General features: G+C 41.2%; 1 protein-coding gene across 2 annotated transcripts; it reads left to right on the forward strand.

Moving 5' to 3' along the window:
• The first annotated feature begins 1166 nt into the window (after window positions 1-1166).
• RPF2 (ribosome production factor 2 homolog) lies at window positions 1167-25673 on the forward strand. 2 transcript variants are annotated; one of them, XM_084827303.1, is made up of 11 exons: window positions 1167-1269; window positions 5552-5684; window positions 7030-7067; window positions 8124-8163; window positions 10132-10213; window positions 10531-10557; window positions 11601-11677; window positions 13318-13417; window positions 19088-19190; window positions 20537-20681; window positions 21362-25673. In XM_084827303.1, exons 1-11 carry the CDS (start codon window positions 1196-1198, stop codon window positions 21536-21538), a joined length of 996 nt encoding a protein of 331 aa, XP_084683429.1. In that variant the 5' UTR covers window positions 1167-1195; the 3' UTR covers window positions 21539-25673. The 2 variants fall into 2 exon arrangements, with proteins under 2 accessions (XP_084683429.1, XP_084683430.1); XM_084827304.1 differs by lacking the exon at window positions 10531-10557.

Genomic DNA, 25673 nt, shown 5'->3' on the forward strand with positions numbered 1-25673 from the left:
AGTCCGATGGTATTCTGTCTCTTTTGTGCGTGGGGTTGGTTGAAGCTAAGAGAGTAGGTTACAGCCATCCTGCGGTGTTGTCGAGTGCTCTTATCCCCACGTTGCAGGTTGGGGGTTGAAAATAAATAGCCTGCGATGCGTGAACCTCCCGTACAAAACACCTCACAGGTTTCAGACGTGTAATTCGGTTTAAACCTCTCCCGGACCAAATCCAGAGCTCATTGTAGGCAAAAGCCCTGTACTCTATTGAGTTGCAGGCAGACGAGTTGTGCTTAATTTCTTTTATTAATATACGAACTAAGACCCGAATTAGAACAGATTCTTGTATTTGCCGCTATCTTTGGAGGGGTGTTAGATCTGAATGGAAAATTTGCTATTCTCCAGGCAATAAAGCCAGACTGCTCACTTGAGGGAATGATATTAAAGGCAAAACTGAAGTACTTTGGCCACATCATGAGAAGACAGGATACCCTGGAGAGGATGCTGATGCTAGGGCAAGTGGAAGGGAAAAGGAAGAGGGGCCGACCAAGGGCAAGGTGGATGGATGATATTCTGGAGGTGACGGACTCGACCTTGGGGGAGCTGGGGGTGGCGACGGCCGACAGGAAGCTCTGGCGTGGGCTGGTCCATGAAGTCACGAAGAGTCGGAAGCGACTGAACGAATAAACAACAACAGATACTGTAAAATCTTGGATTTCTCCATTGATTTCTATGGGCATCTCTCCCGTCTACCTCAAGGTGGAAAAAATTATACAGAAAGGTCTACCTAACTATTGAAATCAGAGATTCCAGGTATGTCTCTTAAGTATTTCTTATAAATCCGTAACTCTGCGTCCATAGAGACGGAGGTTGAGATCGAGTATTTCCTATGTCTATGACATCTCCCCCCGAACCATCTGACCTTCCGATTTCCTTTCGCACGGCGCCACACCAGGGAGAGGAGAGTAACTCCAGCTGAAGGGACGCTCCACCCCTCAGTCTCTATAAAGCCCTTTCGTGTCTCTGCACTACTTGGAATCTCACGTGTCAACATGGGGTCCCTGAATTTGTGACAAAGAGAAGGAAATACGTTTGCTTTTGTTTCTTATTTCTTGTTCGGAAAGCTCTATGCTTTTTCTGACTCTATGCCCAAGTGCCAAACGGCGCCGGAAATGACGACATGAGGCAGTGCAAAATTATTCTCCTTCCGGTGCACATGTGTAATGGTCTCCACGTGGATGCTGGTGCTGCCAGAAATTCTGCGGAGATGGACGCGCTAGACCGAGTGGTGTAAGTACGACAGTTGGAGGGTGTTCTAGGGGCTTTGTCCGTGTTTCTGTAACTTTAAAGCCCCTCTCTTTCGGGTTGTTAAAGTATTTCTGTTGTAGCACAAAACAAGTCTTCCGGGTCCATAAATTAGGTTAACTGAAATGCAGCCTTGTCCAATCCAGGGCTTGCTCTATTTTTTTAATTATTATTTATTTACTCACTCCATTTCTGTATCACCCAATAGCTTAACCTCTCTGGGCGGTTCACAGAAATTCACAAAAAATACACACCACATTATATAACATTGCGTTATACATCATTATAATAAAACATAGTCTAGACATTGTAACATACACAATTTAAGACAATTTCACCCATGTAAGACCCATTGAGTTAAGTGGGGTTTACTCCCAAATAATTGTGTGTAGGGTTGTGACTTATTGTGGCCTACACTTTTGTGGGCTAGCATAAACCTCATTAGATGTATGGGGTATTATCCTCTTTTAGTAGGTACCTCTTTCTGGGTGTACACAGTAGTGTTCCCCAATCTGTCACCCTCTGGATTTGTCAGACTACAGATCCCATCCTCCCTAGCCAGCATGGGCATTGGGTGTAGCCCAACACATCTGGAGGGTGTTAGGTTGGGGAAGGCTGCTGTACATCTGCACACCCAACACATACACAGGTATAAAGAAATCAGTAGGTCTTACTGCTAAGTAACAATGACTATATTTTGATTGCAGCTTTTATTTGAGTTATGACAAAGCCAATTCGTATCTGAAAAAGCCATGTAAGAGACTGTTTTCTAGGTTCAGAAGAGCCTGATTAATTGTCTGGTGGCATGCAGCTAAGTCGCAAGATCTGTCAAGGAACATTTCTCAATTAAAAGGCTTCATGTTAAAGTTTAGAGTGCAGAGACAGTGCATTGCCACTGACACTGCTGACAAGCCAGCTCAAATTTCATACGAGACTAGAACCTACTGCATTCGATGTGTAAAGTGTTATACTCAGTTAGCAGATAACCAGTTTGTGTTCGTACACACACAGGTATAAAGATTGGGGAAGGGGGAGATTTGTAAATAGTTCGACTAATAGGCCATGAAATGCAATAATAACAATGTGACGCTTGTATGTAAATGTTATTTTTTCCCTACATGCTAGCTAGAAAGGTGCTGCTTGTTTCTACCCATCCAGCTCTAGGGAGTTTGAGGTTCCGTGCTAGTATTTGGATGATTTCAGGTTTGGCCTATGCTTTATCCAGCTATTTTTCAAACACTGCCGGTATTCTTATTCCTGGAAGGCTTGGTAATAATGTTGAAGTGAGAAATTGTTTGGCTTGGCTATCAAAGCAGAGGCTTCAACCTGGTTTTAGTTATGACATTAAGAGAGCAATCCAATGGCCGCTAGACAGAGTCTGTTTGGGGGAGGGCATAGGATATTTCATATTCCTGGATCTGAGGCTGGAGACAGCGCTCCAACCTCGGACCCAGGAGTCCAAGCACCCCTCCCCCTCGCAGCTGGCACGGAGAGAGAACCAGGCTGGCTGCCTCCACAAGTTTACAAATGCAAGCTTAGAGAGGAGGGAAAGGGGGCATGCTGGTGGGTGGGGAGGGGCCTGGGGAAGCGGGGATGTGAGCTATCCTCACCCTCCATCCCTCCCCTTCCCCGACACCTCAGCTAGACAGGCAAAAATGCTGAGCAGGAGGCACAGCACGGCTCCCACTCTGCTTTGGATAATCGTAAGGCTCCGAGTTCAGCGGCTTACAAGTATCAAGGGTGGATCCCATAGGATGGCACTCTAATGTATTGAGTGGGGTGAGGGAGGAAAGATCCACAATCAGCTCTCCCCCTCCGTGCTTGTAGTTGTATCTGTGGGTGTGGAGGAGGAGATCCACAGCAGCCTATGGCACCCCAGACACTGTCTGGGAGCCATACGATTGCTCTTAATTATAAAGGATGACGTTTCAGCCAACAAAGGTGTAGACTGAGTGTAGAGGCAGCGGATTGTCACTGATGTATTTCTGTTAATGCAGCTCAAATTTCAGATGACTAGTAACTAATCCGTTCTAACATAAAGCCTGTGGCAGAATAACTGTTGTGGTGTAACTCTGTGTGCAAGAACCCATGTTGAGTTTTTGTAGATATGTCGGTATCAGTCAGTTGATCTGTAAGACACCATCATGTTCATAGTCAGAGAAAAGGACTGTGGCACCTTAGAGATGAACTGATCTGCGTAGGCAGCTGCTACTCAAGAGCACATGCTACAACAAATCAGGATCTAAGGTGGTGCTGTCTCTCTTTTTCCAGTACAAATATGGAGCATCTCTGGTGGGGAGAGAGAAAAATAATGCAGTTAAGAAGGAAACATTCCTTGATGGATACTGCAACTTAATTGCAAAGTACCTGGCATTTAGTTGGCTTCTGCTTGAACAAGAACATAGTTTCTTATGTGGCTTCTCAACTACAAAATGACTTTTGGGGAGGGTTCACATGTAACACTAAGCGACCATTTTGCCCAAGGGCTGCATCCGATGTGGGCCTGGGGGACACATATGTGCATGTGCACACACAGTTTCCCCCCATATACACTCATTTGCACACTTGCATTTGTGCACAAACACATACACGCATGTCCTTCCCCCTGCATACATTTCATTTTATTCCATCCCACCTATTTTTCTCTTACATTTATTTTATTCCTGTTTTATTTAATTTATCCCATCCCATCCTTTTTATAAAGATCATTGCATTTCATACACCCCTGCGCTTACTTTTTCTGAGAAAGCAGCTTCATTTCACTATGACTCCTGGCAGCAGCATTAAGCAGCAATTCTGCGTGTGGCAGATCTGGAGATGCTCTAAGTGAGCTCTGTGGTTCTTGCCATAGAAGCCACATTCCTAGAGCATCCCCGGAATCAGGAAGATACTAGTAAATGAAGGTTTGCAATAGACTTTACTCCTTTTGTTTTTTGCAGTGGCAGATGCTGGGAGCCTTGGGGAGCTGTCAGAAAGGGTTTGGGGGTCTGCATTTCCTACACCCCTGTGCTAAACCATTTGGTGAACCTTTGGGCTTGCACCCTCCCCATTCCTCTTCCCATGAAGGAATAAACCAGCATTCAGAAACATTTTGCCTGATTCCTATCTATCAACCATTATTTCTAGGCCACCTTTAAGGGTTGTCATCCTGGCTTATTATTATGTGCAAACTAGGAGTAATGGTCAAAATAAATCCTAGTGAATTGCTGAACAACCAGCTACAAGCCCTGAAATGTTTAGCTGGCTTATTTAGCAAACAAGAGTTTATTTTAAACCACGATTCCTGGTTTGCACATAACCACAAGCCATGAATTGGGCAAAGTGAAACTCAGTGCTGGTTTATTCTTCCCCCTGACTATGCTGGAGGAGGAGAAGGAGAGTGGGGAATGCCCAAGCCTAGAACTTTGAGCAGGTTACTTCCTGCTCATGTGCGTAGCGCTAAACTATGGTTTACCGTTGTGTGTGAATGCAGCCTTCTTGTCTTAATACTTGCAAGCTAAATATAAACATGTAGTTGGACTTTATTGATTTCACTACAGCTTACTTTCATGTAGACACATTCATTGGTGCCTACTTCTCAATAGGATTTTACTTAAGAGTAAACATGGTTAAAATCGGGGTGGATTTTTGGGTAGGAACTGTTGAGAAACTTGCTGGGTCTCTTCACAAATTATGAATAAAAACATTAATTAATTACACATGGTACATCACTGCTGGTTAAACCGAAGTGGGATAACATTTTTAAGGATATGATTTCACGTGAATTGTATTTGGTATTGAACTGGACAGAGGGCAACTCAAAGAGGATGCCTTATATCACAGTTCTGTGCACAGTTGCTTGGAAGTAAGGCCTAGTGAACACACTGATGCTTTCTTCTGGGTAAATATGCATAGGATGGAGTTACACGTTATTATTTAGTTGTTCCTTAATCATATAGGATTTTGATATTGACAGATCTGATGATTAGTATGGGAAATTTTGTACTTTTTTAAAAAGGGAGTGGGGTATTGGACTGCAGCTCCCGTTATCCCTCACTTTTGTCTGTTCTAGCTGGGGCTGATGGGGATTGTAGTCTAAACATCTGGAAGGCCACAAGTTTCTACCCCTGCTTTAAAAGAACTGTATACTAAGGTGCAGTTTGTTAGTTGTAGGATAGAATTTCATCAGCTAAATATCAGATGTATTTTACTACAAAATAGTGTCTTTACAGATATGTTCAAATACTTTGTGAAAGCTAACTTTGTGTTTTAAAAATTCTCATGGCAGAAAGCCCAAAACTAAGAGGGCCAAAAGGTTTCTTGAGAAAAGAGAGCCAAAGCTCACAGAAAATACCAAGAATGCTATGCTAATAAAAGGTGGAAATGCAAGTTCAACAGTAACTGAAGTACTCAAAGACATTGTAAGTATGTCTGGAAATATATGCAGAACTGGAGTTACGTTCTCTTGCATTATGTGGAAATTTGATGTAGGAATGCATACTGGGAATAATCCCTCATGGGTGATGTACCCTAAGCACTGGATCCGTAGTGGATTGTGCTCCATATTTTGGCCCCGCTTCAGTTGTAGGGAAATGAATAGGATATGTTCGCTCTCCACCAGTTGCATTTTCATGTTACAAAAGTTCTTGGGATGTACATATCTTGTTGACTGCAGGCCCAAATCTATAACACACATAATAATTAATAGCATTTTTAAAGGATTTGCTGTCCTTGGTAGATCTGTCTGTACTTTATTTATTTGGATTTATATCCTGACCTATCCTGAGAGTGTAGGGTCGCTTACAGCAATATTTAACCATAATCCTTAAGGACGCAATTCTATGCATGTCTAGACCGAATAAAGTCCTACAACTCCCAGCAAGTTGTAGGGAGTTGTAGGACTGGGAGTTGCTGGGAGGTGTAGGACTTTTTCGGTCTAATCGTGCATAGGATTGTGCCCTAAAGTCTCACAATACAATCTGGCCATATAATTGGACGTAGGAGGAAAAAGAATAGGTTAATAGAGGGGACAGTAAAGCACAGTTGTAAAATATTGAGCAAAACACATTCCACATGTGGAAAAGAGTTAGTTCTTCAGGGTTGTGTCTAATTGGTGTCCCTTTGCTGATGGAAGGCTCTCTGGTCCAATGGATGATTCCATCAGAGGAATGGGGAGGAGGCAATTTTTGTTGATCCCACCTGCCCCCACACCACCTCCTTCTCACACTGTTCCATAGGGCCCCCCAAGCCTCCAGAGCAGACTCTGGGGATGTAGGGAGGGGGAATTCCAGAAAATTGCTTCCCTCCCCATTCTTCTGACGGAAGCCTCCGTTGGGTCAAAGAGCCTTCTGTCAGTGGAGGGGCACCAGGTGGATACTACAACCTTCAGAAGATGGGGAGGGGGACAGGAGATAGGTTAGTTTGGATGATCCAGGCGCTGCCATGGTGTCAGTGTCGTCACCTGGCTGTTTTATATGTCAAGGAGCACCTCTGTATCGGATGAGCTTGTTTATGCCTCCCTTAGTGTTACTGCCTGTTCCGGGAAACAGCAGGGGATCAGCAGAGCTCCCTGACAGATCCCTTACCAGAAACCTGTTAGGGAGCTAAGTACATGGTGATTTCCCTTAGGTGCTCATTAATCTAGAGTTTGTTTTATCTGTGTCTCATCTAAACAAACACGTTTCCCATGCATTTAAAACGATCTGTTGTACAGTGCTTCACTGTTAAAATGCTATCTCTAACTTCAGTATATATATATTTTTGTAGTATGCTCTGAAAAAGCCCTTTGCGGTTCTATATAAAAAGTAAGTGACACTTTTCTCTGTTAATCAAATGTGATGTGAGCACATGTGGCATTTGGCATATTTTTAAGAGCAACTAATAGTGTATATAAAATATACCTCCTACTTTATTTGACAATATTCAGTTTACCCGTACTGCCAATGTGAAAAGTAGCATGGCTATAATGTGGTGGCATAAACAGGAGAGATACATTGAAACATTGTTGGGCTTCTGTGATTATGCATATTATTCTATGATCTGTCATTTGTATCTGCTCAGTTTAAATCCAGGTCGACTGCTGAGAGAATATCAAGCTTATGGTTTTACAACAGGGCTTAGCCAATTGTTCCCTTATTGAAGAGAGCAAGCTACAACGCACGAATGTGGATGTTACTACTATTGATTATTTTATGTTTTGTGCACTTGTAGTTTTTTTACTGCTGTGTATCTTGGTTAATGCACAAAATGATCTATGGAAGAACTGCTTGATGCACTGTGTACTTAACCTATCCAATTCATTGGTATAGGATGTTATGATGGCTAGCCACTGGGGCATGGATATTTTTCAATAGGATTGCATTTATTCATGGTCAGGGATTTTGAGCTCTGATAGAAACAGAGCCCAGTGTCAGATGCTGGGGACAAATACCTTGCCTATTTATTTATTTATTTATTATTACATTTATATCCCACCTTCTTTCCTCTTTAAAGAACTCAAGGCGGTGTACATAATCCTCCTCTCCATTTTAGCCTCACAACAACAACCCTGTGAGGTAGGTTGGGCTGAGAGTCTGTGACTGGCCCAAAGTCACCCAGTGAGCTTCCATGGCCAAGTGGGGACGAGAACCCAGATCTCCTGACTCCCAGTCCAACACTCTAGCCACTATGAACTGCCCAATAACATCTGTTTGGTCACTGTTGGAGATGGTACGGTAGACTTGATGAGCCCTTGCTGTGCCACATTAAAATTAAGCAGTGTTGTAGTTCTTGCACTGTTGAGAAAAACAGGGGCATTCCAATGTAGTATGCCCAAAATTTCAAGGTAAATTTTGCAGATTAAAACTTTTTGTTCTCTTCAGAAAAAATATTACAAGACCCTTTGAAGATCAAACCTCACTGGTAAGTATAAAGGACATTTGTCCATTTGGAATAAGAGACCCATCCTACTTACATGAGATTAAAATAACAAAATAAATAAAGGAGAAATTCCCAAAGTGATAAGGTATTTTAGATGTGCTAGTAGAGAATGCATTTCATATTGGCCATGTTCAATGACACACTAAATCAGCCTTCCCTAAACTGATGCTGTCTGAATGTTTTGGACTAAAGCTTGCATTGACCCCAGTCAGCATGGCCAATGTTCAGGGATGATGGGAATTGTAGTCCAAAGTATCCTGATGGCACCAGGTTGGGGGAGGCTGCTAAGCTATAGTTTAGGGAGATAAGAATGAGTTGCAGTGAGCCACTCGCTCTTGTGCTGTCCCCCATCTCCTATTCTGGTGCAGCTGTGAATAACAATACAGATGTTTTTCTTCTGATTTAAATTAACCACAACTTGTCATATCATCCAAACCCTAAAGTATGGTCAATCTTAACTATGCTTTATTTAAACAAGTCAGCTCCATGGTTTCAAGTTGGTTTAGTTCAAACAAAACATAGTGAAAATTAACCACAGTTTGTCAGGTTCAGACAACACAACAAGCTATAGTTAATAAAAGATGGAAGCAAAAGCTTCTGAACTACTCACAACTGCGTTGGAAGAGGCAGGGGAGAACCATACGAGCCTTAGGCTCACTGCAGTTCATTTTCATAATGCTAAACTATGGTTTAGCGTGATGTCCAAACGACCATTGAGTTCTGGTAAAATAAGCATTGCTATTGCATTCTCTCTGCCAGAGTAATTCTCCTGTAATGTAGTTCTTCCCCTCTAGGCAGGGGTTGTTGTGGAGGAGACAAAGGATCTTTTTGGTTTCATTTCCTTGATAGCCATGCCTGATTTTGTGATGATCTGGCAGATAGGCTTAAGAACAGCTTCCAAGCTGGATGGGATTATACTGTGACTTGGGAGTCATGAAATGTTTTCTTTAGGAACTTGCTCGATGAGAATATAGTTTTCAAAGGTCACTCTGAGGGCTACATGGTGGGCCCTCCGCAATTATGTATAAAAGGGATCAGTATGTACCTCCTTTATCTTGCTTTATCGTTTGCCCCGTCCCAGAAGCTCAAGCAGGTAACAAAAGGCATGCGCGCACAGCCAAGCAAAATTACAGAAAATGTACTGACAGTTCCCTAACCTTTTCTGACATAAATGTCTTTGTTAAGTGTACTCCAAAAATAAAATTCCTGGACTAGCAACCCCATGCTCTGTTTGCAGCTGCATTCCTTGAGGGTTGTGTGTGTGTGTGTGGCTTGGTTCTACGGGAATTGGAATCTGAATGCAGATTCTGTCTTCCTTTGAAAAATGCAGTTTTAAAGTGAGTGTTTAAGTGCATTTTAGATGGTGTATAAATAGTAAATGTTGATGATGAATTCTATGTTATTAATCTTTTGTGGATTACAAAAATGAAATTAAACCGCATGCCAATTGGTGTTCTCTGTCCAAAATGCCCCATGTAGTATTTAGCCCAGGCATGGGGACTTCCCAGCTGTCCCTTTTCAGCAGTAACCCCTGGAAAAGCAGGGCACCCTCTGGAACATTGTCCCATGAGGCATGAGAGCTGCAGCTGGAAAGAAGAATTGGCCACTCCCCACTGCATGCATGGAAATACTTTGCATGCTCTTGTGAATTACAAAAAAAGAGTGTCTTTTGACCCCAAGTGTGGGGCAGGGCTGGTGTTCAAGAACCCTAGCACCAAAGCCTCACCAGATGTCCACAGCTGAGCTGATGGCCTGATTTTCTAGATCAATTACTTTTAATCTGGAGATAACCATAAGCAACCAGCGGGATCTCCTCCTTTGGCACAGGTTAAGGCTGCTCAGTAGCAATGTGCTTTTCTGAAGAATTGGCATTCAGTATTGAAAGTGTTTTTTTAAATGTGCTTCGCAACGTCTTCAACATATTTAAAAACAGAGGTCTTTTATTAATAGGAATTTTTTTCCAAGAAGTCTGACTGTTCTTTGTTCCTGTTTGGATCACATAATAAGAAGAGACCCAACAACCTGATAATAGGTAAAGTGATTTTCTTTCCCATGGGTTGGGAGAAGTGAATCAGTAATGAGATCTATGTAAAGCAGGGATGGTAAGATCTGTAGCCTTCTGTTAGACTCCCAAGAGCTTGAGCTTTAATTTTATTTTTATTTTTTATTTTTTTACAAATGAGTGTGGGGAAAAATAGTGGCAATAGGTTTGAAAGGTTTAGAAACAAGAATTAGGTTTTCCAAGTGTCATCTCATTACTGTGCCATGTATATGAGGAGTTAACTCGACTAGCGCTCTTGGTCACTCTTATTCTCCTCTTTTCTACGTGTTGATCCAACACACGAGCAGGATCGTGGCAGTTGGCTCTGCCCTCTGGTATGTATACATTTGGTGACAGGTAAGAACATGCTGTGTGAACGGGTCTGTGCTTGCAATCAGGAACTGTGTGATGCACTTACAGAGCCCATTCTTTCCATCAGCTGAATGCATGGAGGTCAGGGGAGGGGTCAGTGGAAAGGAGGGCCCAGGCCTACCAGCACAGTCACTCCTCCCTCTACACCAGGGATGCAGAATATCTGGCCTGCTGGGCATGCCAATCCAGCCCACGCTTCCTCTTGGGGTTCCTCCAGGAGGTGGGGCTTAGGCTCCAAGCCCCACCTCATGGAGGGTTCCCCTTCAGAAGGTATCCCCCTGCTCACAGCAAGGATCCCCCTCCTGACGCGCAGTAGCAGTGGGGATGGGGCATGGTGGGTGAGTCCCAATGCCCTGCATCTCCACTGCTATCTGCAATCAGACACAGCAGTGGGAGTGAGGGGTAATGGGCATTGGGGCTCAGCCCTCACACCCACTGCCACACCCCCTGGCATCATCCAGCCCACGGTGATCCTAGTGGGATGCAGTCCAGACCCCCAGGAGGAAGCATTTCTGGACCCCTGCTCCACACATTCAGCCAGCACATACAGTGAAGGAGAGAATAGGGCACTAGGTTGACAGATTTGGCTAGTGACAAGAAGAGCTGCCATGATTTCCTGTGGCTGTTTACTTTGAATTGCACAGCACACTTTGTTTATGTTCACCCTCGCAACTATCTTGTGGGGAACTGAAGCAGAACTAGTGACATGGCCAAGGGAACGCACTGAGTTGGTGGCAGAGATCATGCCAGTCTTCCTGCACTCATTCTCAGACTTCCAAGCAGTCCAAGATATATGTGGCTCATAAAGATGGTGGAGTCAGCTACAGTTGGTCAATTGTTGCCTGGCGGCATCTGTACCGCTACAAATTGTGTGTTTTAAATGTACTGTAAATTATGTATGTAACTGGTAAGCCTGCTGCACATTTTTTTCCAAATTGCAATTCTGTGTTAAACATTTGATCAGGAACAAAATCTGGTTAAGTTTTTCTTTTCTCTTCTTCGGTAGGTCGCATGTATGATTATCATGTTCTGGATATGGTTGAATTGGGCATTGAAAAGTTTGTAGCTCTCAGAGATATCAAGGTAAGAGGCTGTTAAACACCATCAGTTTGTCAGTGAATATACTAATGGATTCATGCCTGCATATCTTCAACACTGTAGTTGGGAGGGAAGGATATTGCCGAAAGTGCCTCTCATCAGGCATTATTTATTTGTTACATCCTTCTGTAGGGCCCTTCCATTCAAAATCTCCAAGGCATTTTATGAAAAAACACAATAGTAATAGTAAACTTCTTTCACTAGTTACTCATTCCTTTTTGAGCTCTCTGCCAGCTCTGATTCATTCCTTAGGTGTGAAAACAAATCTGAGTTTAGAGTGATAGGTTTTATCAGATGCTAGTTATCTCAAAATAATAGCTTCTCTAAATATGGAAGTCCATGTTTAGTACGTATGCCACACATTGTAATGTTTTGTAGCTGTCAGCAGCCTTCTAGTGAGTCTTGGAGGCCTTGTCTCCATTGTATTGAATGTAGAGGCCAAGGTAGCTAAACTGTAGCATAGAATTGGGCAGACTTTCTCTGGCTGCCAGTAACCTCTATCAGGAATAGGCAACGTAGTGCCTGTGGGCACCAGTGCACCCTCGGGCACCCTTCTTGGTGCCCACCGTGGTTCCCATTCCCTCCCACTTTTTGTTTTTATTTTTTTAACAACATTTCCTACTGGCAGCTAGGATCCCTGCAAAGCAATGTGAGAGCCTTAAGCTGCTCCCATCTTCTTTTCCCATGAAAGCCTCTGGGCCACATGCAGAGCTCAGAGACATTCTTAGGAAATGGAGGTGGCAGGCAATTGCAGGCCGGTGCTTTCATGTGCAGTGCACCCATTTTGTGGTGGTTCCCAGGACAGTTTCTCAAACTGCCAGATGTGCTCACAGGCCCCAAAAGGTTACCCACCCCTTACCTATATGATACCAGAGGTTAGTTACCACTGCAGACCTAGAGAGCACTTCAATGTTTAACTGTTTTTTCCCAACAGGAAGAAACATCTTAATCCATTTTTTTCCCATTCCTGGGACACTCATGCCCATGGAACAAAAAGCACAAAATATTCCTTAACAAAAACCTATTAAACCAAAAGCAGAGTTAAGGAAGAACAAACAAATGAATAATGTACATGATTCTTTATTACATAAGCTAATAGTATCATCTGAAACCACACAAATAATAGAAACCCTAATAGGCCTAATACTTCGAATATATATCACAACATAAGTCAAGTGCATTTTGATGCAAAAGTCTTCATAAGTGGTCTGATATGCAGCCCCCTATATAATATGCTCATACCCACTGCAGTATATATGCAGTCCCATCCCCTAGTCTACCCAGGAGCGGCCAGCCACACAGAGCAGACAGGAGGGCAGGGCCTTGTTCAGGTCTGCAGTAAACCCCTGCTGTCTGTACTACTTGCAGTACTGTACAGCAGGTTTACCACCAACATCTTGGACCAAGTGAAACTTTTTCAGGTGAAATGCTCTCAGGCAAGTTGGTGCAGATCAACTCAATTAAAATATGTGGAGCATAAAAATAGCCATGTTCCCCTCTTACTTGCATAGGAGTGTAATGTAATTTTTGCAACTTACTTCACTGAGACATTTTCTAAGATAAAGCTTCTCTCCCCCATTTCCCCTACCCATGTTTATCTTTTAATCTTTTAAAATATATAATAGAACAGCAAGTGCCCTGAAGGAACAAAACCCATGTTGATATTTGCGGGTGATGCTTTTGACATCAGTGAAGAACACAGAAGATTAAAAAGCCTTCTCATTGGTGAGCCTTTTGAGTTTGCGTGTTTGTGTAGGGGAACACTAGCAATGCAGAGTCTTGTTCTGCTTTGGGTTGGGATTTAGGCATCTCCTTGGAGGACTAAAATGTGAAAAGGTCACTGGGATTTATGTGGCTTTATAAAGTTATATCAATAATTGTGATATCTTATATTAAATACTTATTTCATGACATATTTGGTCTTATCTTCTGGTCTAGAGGGTTGTGGGTTTGGGATTTTTTTTTTTCTTGATGTGTGTGTGGAAGGAATGGGCTGAAAACATTTCCACCCTAAGATGAACTAATAGATTTCCAGGCAGAAATAGATGTGACCTAAGATAAAGGTCTGGGAACACCAGATGTTTAGCATTACTGAAGCTCAGACATTGGTCAGCAATCTGATGGGAGGCCACTGGGAGCCCCATATCAAAATGGTGTGTGTGTGTGTATGTATTTTTAAATGAAGCATACTTTTTAATGAATAAATGTGACGCATGTATTTGATTAAATGCAATTCCATAAGCTCTCAAGCATGCACTGGAAGCCAAGACAGGATGACTATTGTTCCCAATTCTGTTGGTGGTTATGCAGTTCCGACAGCACAGGAAAGAAGCCAGATAATCGGGGAGATGCAAGCCTACATCTCCCAGTAGGTGTCTCCCCACACACCCCAGTTGGACAAATACTGGAATGGGAAACGGTTTCCCTTTACACAGACTGTGGGAATTCTTGTGGGTGTCCTGTTGGTGTGGACCATGGATGTAAAAACCTGGACCATCTCAAGCCGTTTGTGCTTTCGCCCTCTACCATACTCATATTTTGATTACCTCTGTTCGTAGAGCATTTAATGTAGTGCTCACGTTGTGTATAATTGTATGCAACAATGTGGAAGAATGTCCACATATTGGAGCTTCCTTGCCTGTTAACATGCCTGTACCACAGTTTCTACAGTTCTACAGGAACTGTAGAAACGTCTTGTTTTCTCACCAGTTCTCTAGTCAAATGTGCATTCAAGTAGATTGTTGACTGTATGCCATTAAGTGAAAGACAAAGGCAAAGCAATAGGTGGAGGAAGCAACCTGCCAGGTAATTATGAATGAATGGTGAGCTAATGCCATCAGGCACACTGGATTTTCTGTAGTTACACCTGCTGTGGTCCTGCTCTTTACCTGCTCAGTGAAAAAACATTTTCTTTTGGATATCTGCTAAAAGATAATGGCATAGAAAGAGTCACTGCCTTTTAAATATGCCAATCTGGTTTGGCCTGGGGGAATACCAAGCATCAGATAAACTCTGTTGCCAGAGTTCTGTGACAACATCAAGGTTAGTAAACAATCAAGTTTCTGTTGGCTTGCAAGCTGTACCCTGGGTTTGATGTTTGCCCATTTGAGCGAGCCATGGGGTATTGCTGTTGAGAGAGCATGGGGCTGGGAAGATGAGGTCATACGCATGTGCTGGAATGGAAGAATGAATCTAGCCCTTTAAAAGCAATTGTACAACCTGTATTCGAAGTGTGTTATAAATGTTAGGCAGCTACTATTTCCCCAAGCATATAGAATTTAGACAAATATTTTGACACTTCTCCCTCTTTCTGCTTTAAATATAAGCCTTGCACTCCGACAGATTACAAGTGACAATTTCAGCTAGTTTTGTGTGAGCACGGTTTCCCTTGCTCTGACAGCTGTATGTCAATGTTCACTTATTCATTTGTTGGCAAGATGGGTTGGATCCAGTGCTGGTCATCTGCTAGCAGAACAGATTTCCCCTTCCACCTGCATCACCGCACAGGGTAAAATTGATCAGCTGGGTCAAAGGCTTCTACCAAAACACCATTTACTTGGGTGCAGCTTTCAAGTTTTAACAAAATACAGCTTGTTAAAGCTCAGGAAAGTTGGCTTTCCAAGACCAGAAATGATTGGAAAAGCAGAGGGGGAAAGTTAGGGTTGAAGCTGGCAAGAAATCGAAGAGATTAATATTCTGGGCAGGGGAGAATATTTTTCAGAAACGAAAAATCCTTGTATGGATTTTTATTTAACAATGATCCTGTTGGTCTAGAGCTATGAAATCATGCTAGTTAAGTATGAGGTACCAAAAATATTGGAAAATAATATTTCAAAAGCTACCCACATTATGACCTGGTTTGCATGTAACAACAACGCATATTATGTGATTACGTGCAAACCTGGAACTATGGGTTAACTGGGTTGTTCACCACAAACAACCCATGGTTTGTTGTTGGGTTGTGAACTCTGGGTTGCTTAAACCGTGAGTTGTCGTTACATGCGAACCCAGAACTGTTCATGGGTTGTTTTGCCAGGCTACAGAGGTGGCAGGCAACAGCTGTCAAAAAAACCCAGCCGCTCTTCATGCCAGTACTACAGTGCTACAAAGGCATTTGGGATACAGGGAGGGAGCAGGCAGAGGGGGCTGGAATCAAACAACCCAAGAATTGACCAAATAACTAGTGGTTTGCTTAATTGTCTGGCCGCCAAAGTGTGGGTTAACTGTAGACAAAGCAACAACCCATGGGTTAATTGAACCATGGGTTGTGATTACGGGTGAACCTGGTCAGAATCTCAGTCATAGCCTAGATTGACTCTGAAATGTCAAGAAAATATTTTCTTTTGTTTTCTTCAGTTAGAGGTCTGGTAATTCAGACAGGAGCATGTGGGAATGTATTAAATTGGTCAATGGTAAATGTGCATGATATGTTTCAGGCTTTTTAAATAGTATCTGCCTGTAGAACCTTGTTTTGGCTGAAAGACCAAGGAAAGGACACTGAGAGAAATATAGTTGGCACATGAATCTGAAAATGAAGCTAGAAGAGAACTGAACCTTGTGCACTCTAGTAGTTCTCCAATTTAAGTGTTGATTATTTCTGTGTTCTTGGCTGACAGTACCGTTCAGATCCTTCTGTGTATTTTGCTTGCAAGTTGTATTATAGATCTGGTATGACAGCATCAAAGTCTTTCCCAGCTCAGGTCCTCCCCCAGCCCCTGCCCCCGCACAGATAGCATTGCTCTAAATAAATAAAATGCACAGTTGTAAGGTTTGTTTATATGATTGGGAAAAAACAAAAGAAGACATGTCAATCCATAAGAGAAAATCAAAATTCCACAGCAGATTCATTTATTTTTTCTGTGTCTTGCGCAAATACTAAATTTAGCCATTCACAAGCAGGATCCTAAAAGTGGAGGAAGATGATTTTCTGCCAACTGAGACTAGGACTTTGAGGGTTACATTCCTTCCAACTGCACTAAGTAATGCTACCCAAGTTTGCTTCTATTCACTCTTTTACCTGGTATACCACCTAAAATCTCCAGCTTTGCTAATATAAAAACAACCATGTTTCTCTTTCTACCTAACAAGGGACTTGTTTTGCTTAAGGTTCAGAGACAGATCAGGTTATCTGCTGGATTTGTTATTTGGGTTTCAAATGGAAAAAAGGGAAAGGTTCCTCCTGTGCAAGCACCGAGTCATTACTGACTCCTAGAGGGACGCCGCTTGCGCTGGCGTTTTCATGGCAGACTATAGCGGGTTGGTTTGCCATTGCCTTCCCCAGTCATGACTACCTTTTCCCCAGCAAGCTGGGTACTCATTTTACCCACCTCGGAAGGATGGAAGGCTGAGTCGACCTGAGCCGGCTACCTGGGACCCAGCTTCCGCTGGGATCGAACTCAGGTCATTGCCTTAAAATGTACATATCAAATTTCATTGGGACGTCCCAGTGCTCAAGATGATATTTCATTAAAAGTGGGTTGGATTCAGTCTGCCTTTCCACACACAGAAGGTTTCCTTCCATTTGCAGAGGGAACCGGAATCCAGCAGAGGCTCCCAAATGGAGAAAGGGGCGCAACAGTGTTTTTCCTTGCTCCAGCAGAACTCCACTGGATTCAACCCAGTGCAAGTCTAGATTCAACCCAGCATGTCTTTCTTCTTTGTGCCTTGACAGTGAGTGCAGGGGTGAACTGATATTTCCTGGTGCCATAGGCTAACTCTATCATAATGGAGTCCTTCAAGCTAATTATGTTTTCTAGTTGATTTACAGTTAACTGTAACTATACATTCGCACAGCAGTATTAAGTGTCCTGTGCTATTAACCTGGCATTAGACTCAAATAAATCTCAACTAAATTTGTGGGGGAAATGGCTCCAATTTGACATTTAAAAAATGCAGTCTGTGGTTTGTAGTAGCAGAGGTAGGACACTACACAGGTGGTATCTGGAATCTGCAGTGTCCTTGGTATTAAAAAATGTAGATCCTGGATAACTTATTCATGCTTTTCCCCTCAACCCAAAGTGTTAAGTTGTGAACAGAATTAGTGCTGAAACGTTAACATCTCTTTATTGTAATATATAACATAAAGTAGCTGTGTTAATTTTCACCATGTTTGGGGTCAGTTAGAACCAAATATCTTGAATATACAATTTCACCCCTTCTTATACATATCTTATACTTTAATAACTGCAAAATGCATTCATGTTGAGTGGCATGTATTTTACTATTCCAAATGGTTGTTGTAATCATTGCCTGGATTTATACTTAACGTTGGCTGGGTTTGCACCTCAGTATGGATTGCTGAATTCTGGGTCATCATGGACTTGGTTCACATGTGACGACAACCCAGAGTATGGGTTGTTGTTGAATTGTGGGTTGTCGTTACATGCGAACCATGCAGTGTGGTTTAACAATTCCCCATTGTTAAATGGGTGGTTAACCATGAACAACCCAGGAAATTAAGGTTTGCCAGATGAGCCATTAGAAATAGATCATTCATATCCTTTTACTGTTTAGAAAGGAATCCAGATAAGGAGGTGTCGTTAAATTTAGGGGTACGACTTTCTTTTGGTAGAGTATCATAAAGTTATTAAGTCAGATGGGCCATCAGATAAGTGACCAAGAGCCCTCACTTGGAGACTGTAAATATATAAGAAAAACAAGCTCACAAGACAGGATAATGTCAAGTAAATATGTTTGTGTCAAAAACATACCTGTAACATGTCAAAGAACGCTAAAATGTTTAGATGAGTATGTTGGTATGCACATTAATCTCGATAAGGAACTTCAAAATTCGATAATCTTATTTAGACATATAAAGATTTAGAGTAGAAAGGTTATCTTTGGAATTCTTGGATAAGAAATATAAACTAGTAAAAATAGTTTGGACATATTTTATAGCATCCAAAAAGTAAATAAAGGAGATGCAGAACACGCAAAAGTGGAAGCGATCCTTTAGGATCAGCTTTCCTTAACGTTTTGCCTGTAGAATCAACCTGGTAAGCTTGATGTTGATTATCATTGAGAACTAGCAAATGTACTTGACTCTGCTTAGAAGCCTTGTTTAAGAATGTCACCCTGACATTCTTAAACAAGAATGTTTATTCTCATTTCACCCTGAGGAAAATGTCCTGGATTCAGACAACATGCTAATCCACGCCTCAACAACAACCCACACTCAACCACTGAGTATGGTTTTTTTCTCTGCCAAGTGCTTCCACCAATTTCAATGCTGTTTTGGTTGCTAAAACTGCACCATTTGAAGGACAAAATTACCTGGGATATTTCGGTCCAGTGGCTTTAAAATAATGTTACTCTTACAGCAGAGTTTTCTGCTGTTGCCAGAATTTCATTTCTGGTTGCCACTATCTTGAAATGGCTCTTTCTCTTTTTCCTCAGATTTCTTCAGAGGCCCTGTTGTGCCCAGTGTTCGCCTGGCAGGTTTAGAACATGTTCTTCATTTCACAGCTCTGGATGAAAAAGTATATATGAGAAGTTACAAGTAAGTCTCTGTGGCATATGCCACTATATGCAGTAGTAATATGCTTACTCAGGATTAAATTGTGAGAAGTGCTTTTATAGGATTTGATTAACGAGTTGTCTAGTTTTAAAAATTATTAATACATTTTATTAAGTTTTCACTTTTTTCTTTTAAACAATTCAAATAGGAGAATGGAGAATTCCAGGTGAAGATGAGAGTAGATTTCTGATCATTATCATATATGAGCTCTCATTAATATAAGAACAATTTATTATACAGTGCTTGGCTCAACTGAGAAGAGCAGATTAAATGATAGTGTAACTTGGCAGAGAAAAAAAGTATAAATGAGGCATACATGTCAGTATATCCTAACTGAATATCCAAATAGATGTCTGGGAACTGCTGTCTGTTGTAGGCTGTACACAGGAATATAGAAAAGGCTGTCAGGTTCTCAGTCCACTGGAGAATCAGCAGCATGGATTTGGTCTTCCCGTTTTGAAGAATACATCTTTTTGCTGCCATAAATGCTCTCAAAATTCACTTTGATTGGGCACAACAGGGCCTCTAATAAGTTGTAGAGCACAGAGATATACAGAGTTGTTGTTGTTGTTCAGTCGTTCAGTCGTGTTCGACTCTTCGTGACCCCATGGACCATAGCATGCCAGGCCTTCCTGTCCTGCGCTCTCTCCCGGAGCGTGCTCAATATACAGCTTCAATTCTGCATTAGAGAGCAGGTCTATAGTCTAACCCTATCTTCATTGTACTTTAACTTCTGCAAAGTAACCAGGGGCTTGCCGCATGACAGATATCCCAAACGGTGCAAATGGTGCAGGGTCTTGTTATGCCACACACACACACCCCGGGCCTCAACGCCAGAGGAAATATTTGGTGGAGCAGTGCCACTCGTATACACTTAATGTGCGGTGTAATTGGGCAAGGTGATCCAAATACCCCTTTCCACGTGGTCCTGCCCCAAAACCTTTTGCACAGCAATCCTTCACTTTGTTTTGGTTTTACTTAATATTTGTACACCAGCATTGCTAACCCTGTCGCACAGAAGCTGGGGCCAGCTCTGAGCAATGGCATTAGGCATTTGTGCCTCACTCTTTGAGATGGCAGCTTTGAGCTGTTAATAAGTCATGTTGAACTATCAGAATCATAGTAGCTGTGTTACTCCCACAAAAAAGGAGCATGCGTGGCATTCTGCCAAGTTAAAACTGATTTATACATTCAGGAAATGCACATAGTCCGGTCATGTTGGCACTGTATTACCAAAATGCAGGTGAACGATTGCTGCAAGGCATAGTCTCTGAATACCCAACAAGACAATCAGATGAGAGAGACACTTCTTTTTTCTTCTTTTTTAGAGTATTGCTGAAAAAGTCTGGTTGCAAAATACCAAGGATTGAGCTTGAAGATATGGGGCCCTCACTAGACTTGGTGATGAGGAGGATGCATTTGGCATCAGATGATCTTTATAAGTTATCTCTAAAGCAGCCTAAAGCTCTCAAGGTACGCAAGCAAATCTTTACACTTCTGAAAGCTTTTTCATAAGAAAAAAGTGTGTGGATTCTTCATCTTCCAAATTCTCAAATGTAAAGACTGATGTAATATCTGGCCATTTTCCACGCCCTGTTAACAAGCCATCCAGTCCCTTCAGTTCATCCATTAATTCAGCCCTGTCCCACTTTTCCTGCTATCTTTATGTTAGTTTTTTTAGATTCCTTGATGTCAGGTATGTTTTGAATCTGCTTCCTATTGGTAAATCCCCCATTTAATCTAGTTTCTTTGGATGCTTAATTTGGAGAGTCACTGCTGCTAGTAATACTTATTGCCACTGGTATTCTATTGGGATATGGATGGATTTAAGTGATAGAATAAATGCTGATCTTATATGACAGGTTTAGTCTTTTCCTATCATCCTGAAATCACTGTTTCTGGAGTTTTCCCCTAAATTAGATCTTATTGATGAATGGAGCTTTAGTATAGCTCTCCAGAGGTGGCAGTTTGTGGATTCAAACGTTTATTTCTACCAGTTATCAATATTTTATCCTCAGTTTGAATTGTAGATGCCGTTGATTTAAAATTGTAATGGGTGCAGATTTTCTAGCGGCTACTACGGAGGGATTGTATTATTGTGCAAATATAGTTGTCATTCTAGAGAAACAAATGGCACTTTCTTATATTTCTAGCCAAAGAAGAAGAAAAATATCTCTCATGATGTCTTTGGCACAAAATATGGACGTATCCACATGCAGAAACAGAATCTGGATAAATTGCAGACTAGGAAAATGAAAGGTTTAAAGAAAAGGCCAGCTGAAAAGAAGACTGAAGATGGAGAGAGTTCAAAGAAACCAAAGTTGGGGTGATAGGCTGGGACTGAACTGAGCACTTGAGTTGGCTGCTGCTTTGATTTTTAACTCATATAAATGGAATATACTTCTGAAATTTATTTTGAATAAGTTTTCAAGCAAATAATGCTTCTTTGCCATTCCCAGCAGCTAGGATGTTTTTAAAGGGAGGAAAAAATGCATTGTTTCATTTGAACAAGTTTCCTCTGACAACCCCTTGGAACAGTTGCTTCTATTATGGCTTCCAACCAATCTAGGTGGTTCGCTCTCTTCATTTTCTCCTCAGTTCTTGTCATTACCTTTCAGAATATGATGTTGATTTTTAAAAAAACACACACAGTATGGTCACTGATAGGAAATAGGTTTGTAAATGGATAATTTAAAAAAAATAAACTTATCAAATATTCATCTCTGGGAAAACCATGGCCTATTTTTTTAGAGAGAAAAGGCAAATAGAACAGCTTGTTTACAGGATCAGGGAGTTGCAGCAGATTGGCTCAAGATTCTTATAATGAAATCATCTATAGACAAGGAATTCCAGGTTGTTTTGGCCGTCTGTCCTTTCAGTTAATGGTGGTGGTTGTTGTTCACAGGTTAAGTCTGTACTCTGCCTACTTCTGCTTTTGTCTGCATGATAACCGGGTTGAAAATAATCAAATCTAAAGCTCCATATTCATAACAAGAACTCATCTCTTTCAATGAAAAAAAATCAATGTAAGGAAGTTTTCAGGCATTACCATGTGATAATATACATAGTTGTAAAAACAAGAAGTTCAAGTGACTGTCTTCCTCTTCACATTTCTTTGTGCTGCCTGATTTTCTACTCCATCCATGCACCCTCTACTTTGGGGAGTTGCACACTTTCCCACTGCAGGTCAGTTTGCACATCTTGCTTTTGGAAAAGGCAACAGTTTAACTTCACACATTACAGCAGAGAACACGTGTGAAGCACTAGTGGTTCTTCCCTGTGTATTTACAACACCATGAGCCCTTAGTGAATGCTTTCTGAATTTACTTCATGTATAATGCTGTACGATTTACTAGATGGACAAGTCACATAGCATCTATAGCTATGAATAAAAAGTGCAACTCCTGACCAAATTATATGTGGAAGGCAATGTTGTATTTTTTGTGGAAAAGATTCTATCATTTCTTAAATTCACTGCATTCTCATTAAGATGCCACAATACTTTTTTTTCCCTGTAGACTCACAAATTTACTATGGCCCACTTTGTAACATGGATGGCGGCCACCTAAATTAGTAGGCATATATACTGTGAGTACAGAGAACACATACATGTATGCTAACCAAGTAACTGTGGCAGATACACAGCACAATTAACACAGGATCCAGTCAGGTTAGGTGTGACCCACTGCAAAGTATGGGACACTGAGGAAGTGCTAGCATAGCAAGAGCAATAATTTAAATAAACCTCAAGGCAATTGTGTTCTATAGTGAGTTAGTCACCTGCATTTAATGTGTCAAATGAATTGTAACTTGGTGACTTCATGCTGGAGTCTGCTTTTGAAACTTTTTCCAAAGTTGGTGCTGATACTCAGAAATCAGTGGGGGAAGTGTTTCAGTCTCCCAGAACATTCTGTATCAGACCTTAAGTCACAATTTTTCAGCAAAGTTGTTACAAAGGGAGCCTCCAGCATGAGCTGGAATTTACTGGCACATCTCACATGTTTGAAACTTGGACCCAATACAAACATGGAGTGCCTATCTCACTGCAGAAAGTAATCGTCCATCTCGGTAGCAAGCAAGTTGGTCAGCCATGTTGCTTTTCTGAGGAGGTTGCTAACTTACAAATGCCTAATTTTCACACTTATAATAAATAATTCCTAAAAGGCACATTAGTAAAACTAGTGTGCTTGTTATACCACAATAAGCTTTTAATTTCTTAGAGTGCCTGAGCTAGTCTCCTCAACTCATTTTGCATTAGCCATAATTCATGGCAGATTAGGGTGATTAGAATATTAAATAGCCTCCCAGAAAGGTGACCTTCAGTTAACAAAAGAAGTACAAGGGGCTTTTAAAGAAAGCAAAACTGAGAGCTGCTATTTAAATACAGGTTTTATGTAGGCATTTATATTTACTGGTCCTAACCATATTGAGAGTCAACACCATGGATTTTAATGGGAGTTGTTCCTAAGTAATGTGCACTGGATGGCAGATGAACTTTTTCAGGCTTCTAACAAGTAATAGTAACTGGCTGCTTGCCCTTTGATTATCGTGGGATATATTTATTATATAAGAGCTTTTTCTTTGTTTTGAAAAGGAAGAAATTTTAGAAACTTAAAGGGGAAAATGGACTGTCTTTTCAAAATATTTCCCAAATCTATGAGCTCCATGCCTGGTTAAAAAGGCTTTTAAACAAATTGTTTGGCATCTGGTATGATTTAACTATTGGATGTATTCATTTTTATAACACCCAGTTGTCTTAGAACATATGGTGCAATTCAGAAATGTTGATTGCCCTTGTCATTTTTGTTCATTATTTAAGGCAGGATATCGCAAACATCAATTCTTTAATTGCCTGTTGCATTTCTTATTGCTCGGCTATATTGAGTAGCGGCATAATGTTTGAAATTATTCCAGCTTCTATTTGGTAATGTGCTATTGAACAAGCTACTTATTATGGTGTATTAATATACTTGGAATGATTTTTTTCCATTATTAAGCTTCTTGAATAGAGTGCTTTTACTGCTCTGATAAAGTTACAAGTGATGAACTGGATGAGTTCAAATATACTGACTAGACTTGGATTCTTCCTTGACACAATAATATGTTTAGTCTGGGTAATGGATGTTTCAGGCCAAGGGAGTAAAATAGTTTGATGAAACATAACTTTCTCCACTTAAAACATATTTTAGCAGCTAAAATATTTGACATAAATGCATTATTCTAAAGGAGGTGGCATAAAACTTTTATTTTTTATTTGAAGTACTTTTATGCCACTCAGTCAAAAAGGTTCACAGAACAGCTGACATATAATCAATTAAACAAGACAGGCCCTGTCTGCAAGTTTATAATCTAAAAAGACAGAACACAGAGAGAAAAAGGAATGGGGAGGGAAGAGGGGGGAAATTACTTTAGCAAGTCTGGTAGAATAGCCATACTCTCCCTCTCATCTTCCTCAGTACAGCTGCCTGGAAGTTTTGACATTTAAAAAAGAGAAGTGGCTATCATGTTAACCTTTCCCCAGCTAATTTCCCCTATTGTGGGTGCACATTAGGTTAATCATGCAGAGGTGTGTGAGAAAGAGAGAGATTGAGAACACCAAGATGCAGTGAAACAATTGGAAAACATGTTTCATTTTGCTGATAACCATGCTGAATGAAGCTCTAATATTCATTCAGAGCTAGCTTTGTTGGGTAATGTCACTGAGTTTTCTGGGAAGATTTTGTTCTATGAGGGGGAAAAGGAAACAAATTAACAGGATTAACTTTTAACCTTGAGATCAGCAAAATAAAATGCAGTGCTATTATAGTACAGTTTGGTCTGTCTTGAAAAAGGAAAAGCAGTGGGTAATAACTAGAGAGGAGCCACGATCCTCCACTGCAGAAGTAAGCAAGCTTAAATCTAAGTTTCCATGTTCGATGTATAGACCTCAGTCGAAATTAAAAATTAATTCTGGAAATAAATAATGTTGGACAACATTCTATTCTTCTGTCAACCATGTTAAAGTCAAATATTTTCTGTCAAAAGTTGTCAAATATGCTTTTTAACAGTCTGAGGTAGTCTCAGACAAATTGCTATGAAAGTGAAAAACACTAGACACAAATGTTATATAGAACATACTTTTTTAAAAGGTCTTTCAGTGCTGGGCCCTATGTCTCCCACTCATGTAACGTGAGTAGTGTACATTTTGTGATGTGATGTGGGACCATAGGAACTATGCTGCATGTGACTAAAGGTCCTTCTAATCTAGCATCCAGTTTCCAGCAGTGGCCCGCCAAATGCCTCCGAGAATACCCCAAGCAGCAGCTTCTGAAGGCAACAGACCGCCCCCCTGCATGGACAGACCAAGTCCCTTTTTAAAGCCACCTAAAGGCCAAACTAAGCATTATGTAACATGTGGCTGTGTGACCGGCCAGACGGGCGATTAATAAATAAAATAAATAAATATAACATGAATGCATTTAACAT

Source organism: Heloderma suspectum, chromosome 1 (assembly GCF_057233095.1).
Source record: "Heloderma suspectum isolate Gila_16-S chromosome 1, 16-S_ref, whole genome shotgun sequence".
Taxonomy (NCBI): domain Eukaryota; kingdom Metazoa; phylum Chordata; class Lepidosauria; order Squamata; family Helodermatidae; genus Heloderma; species Heloderma suspectum.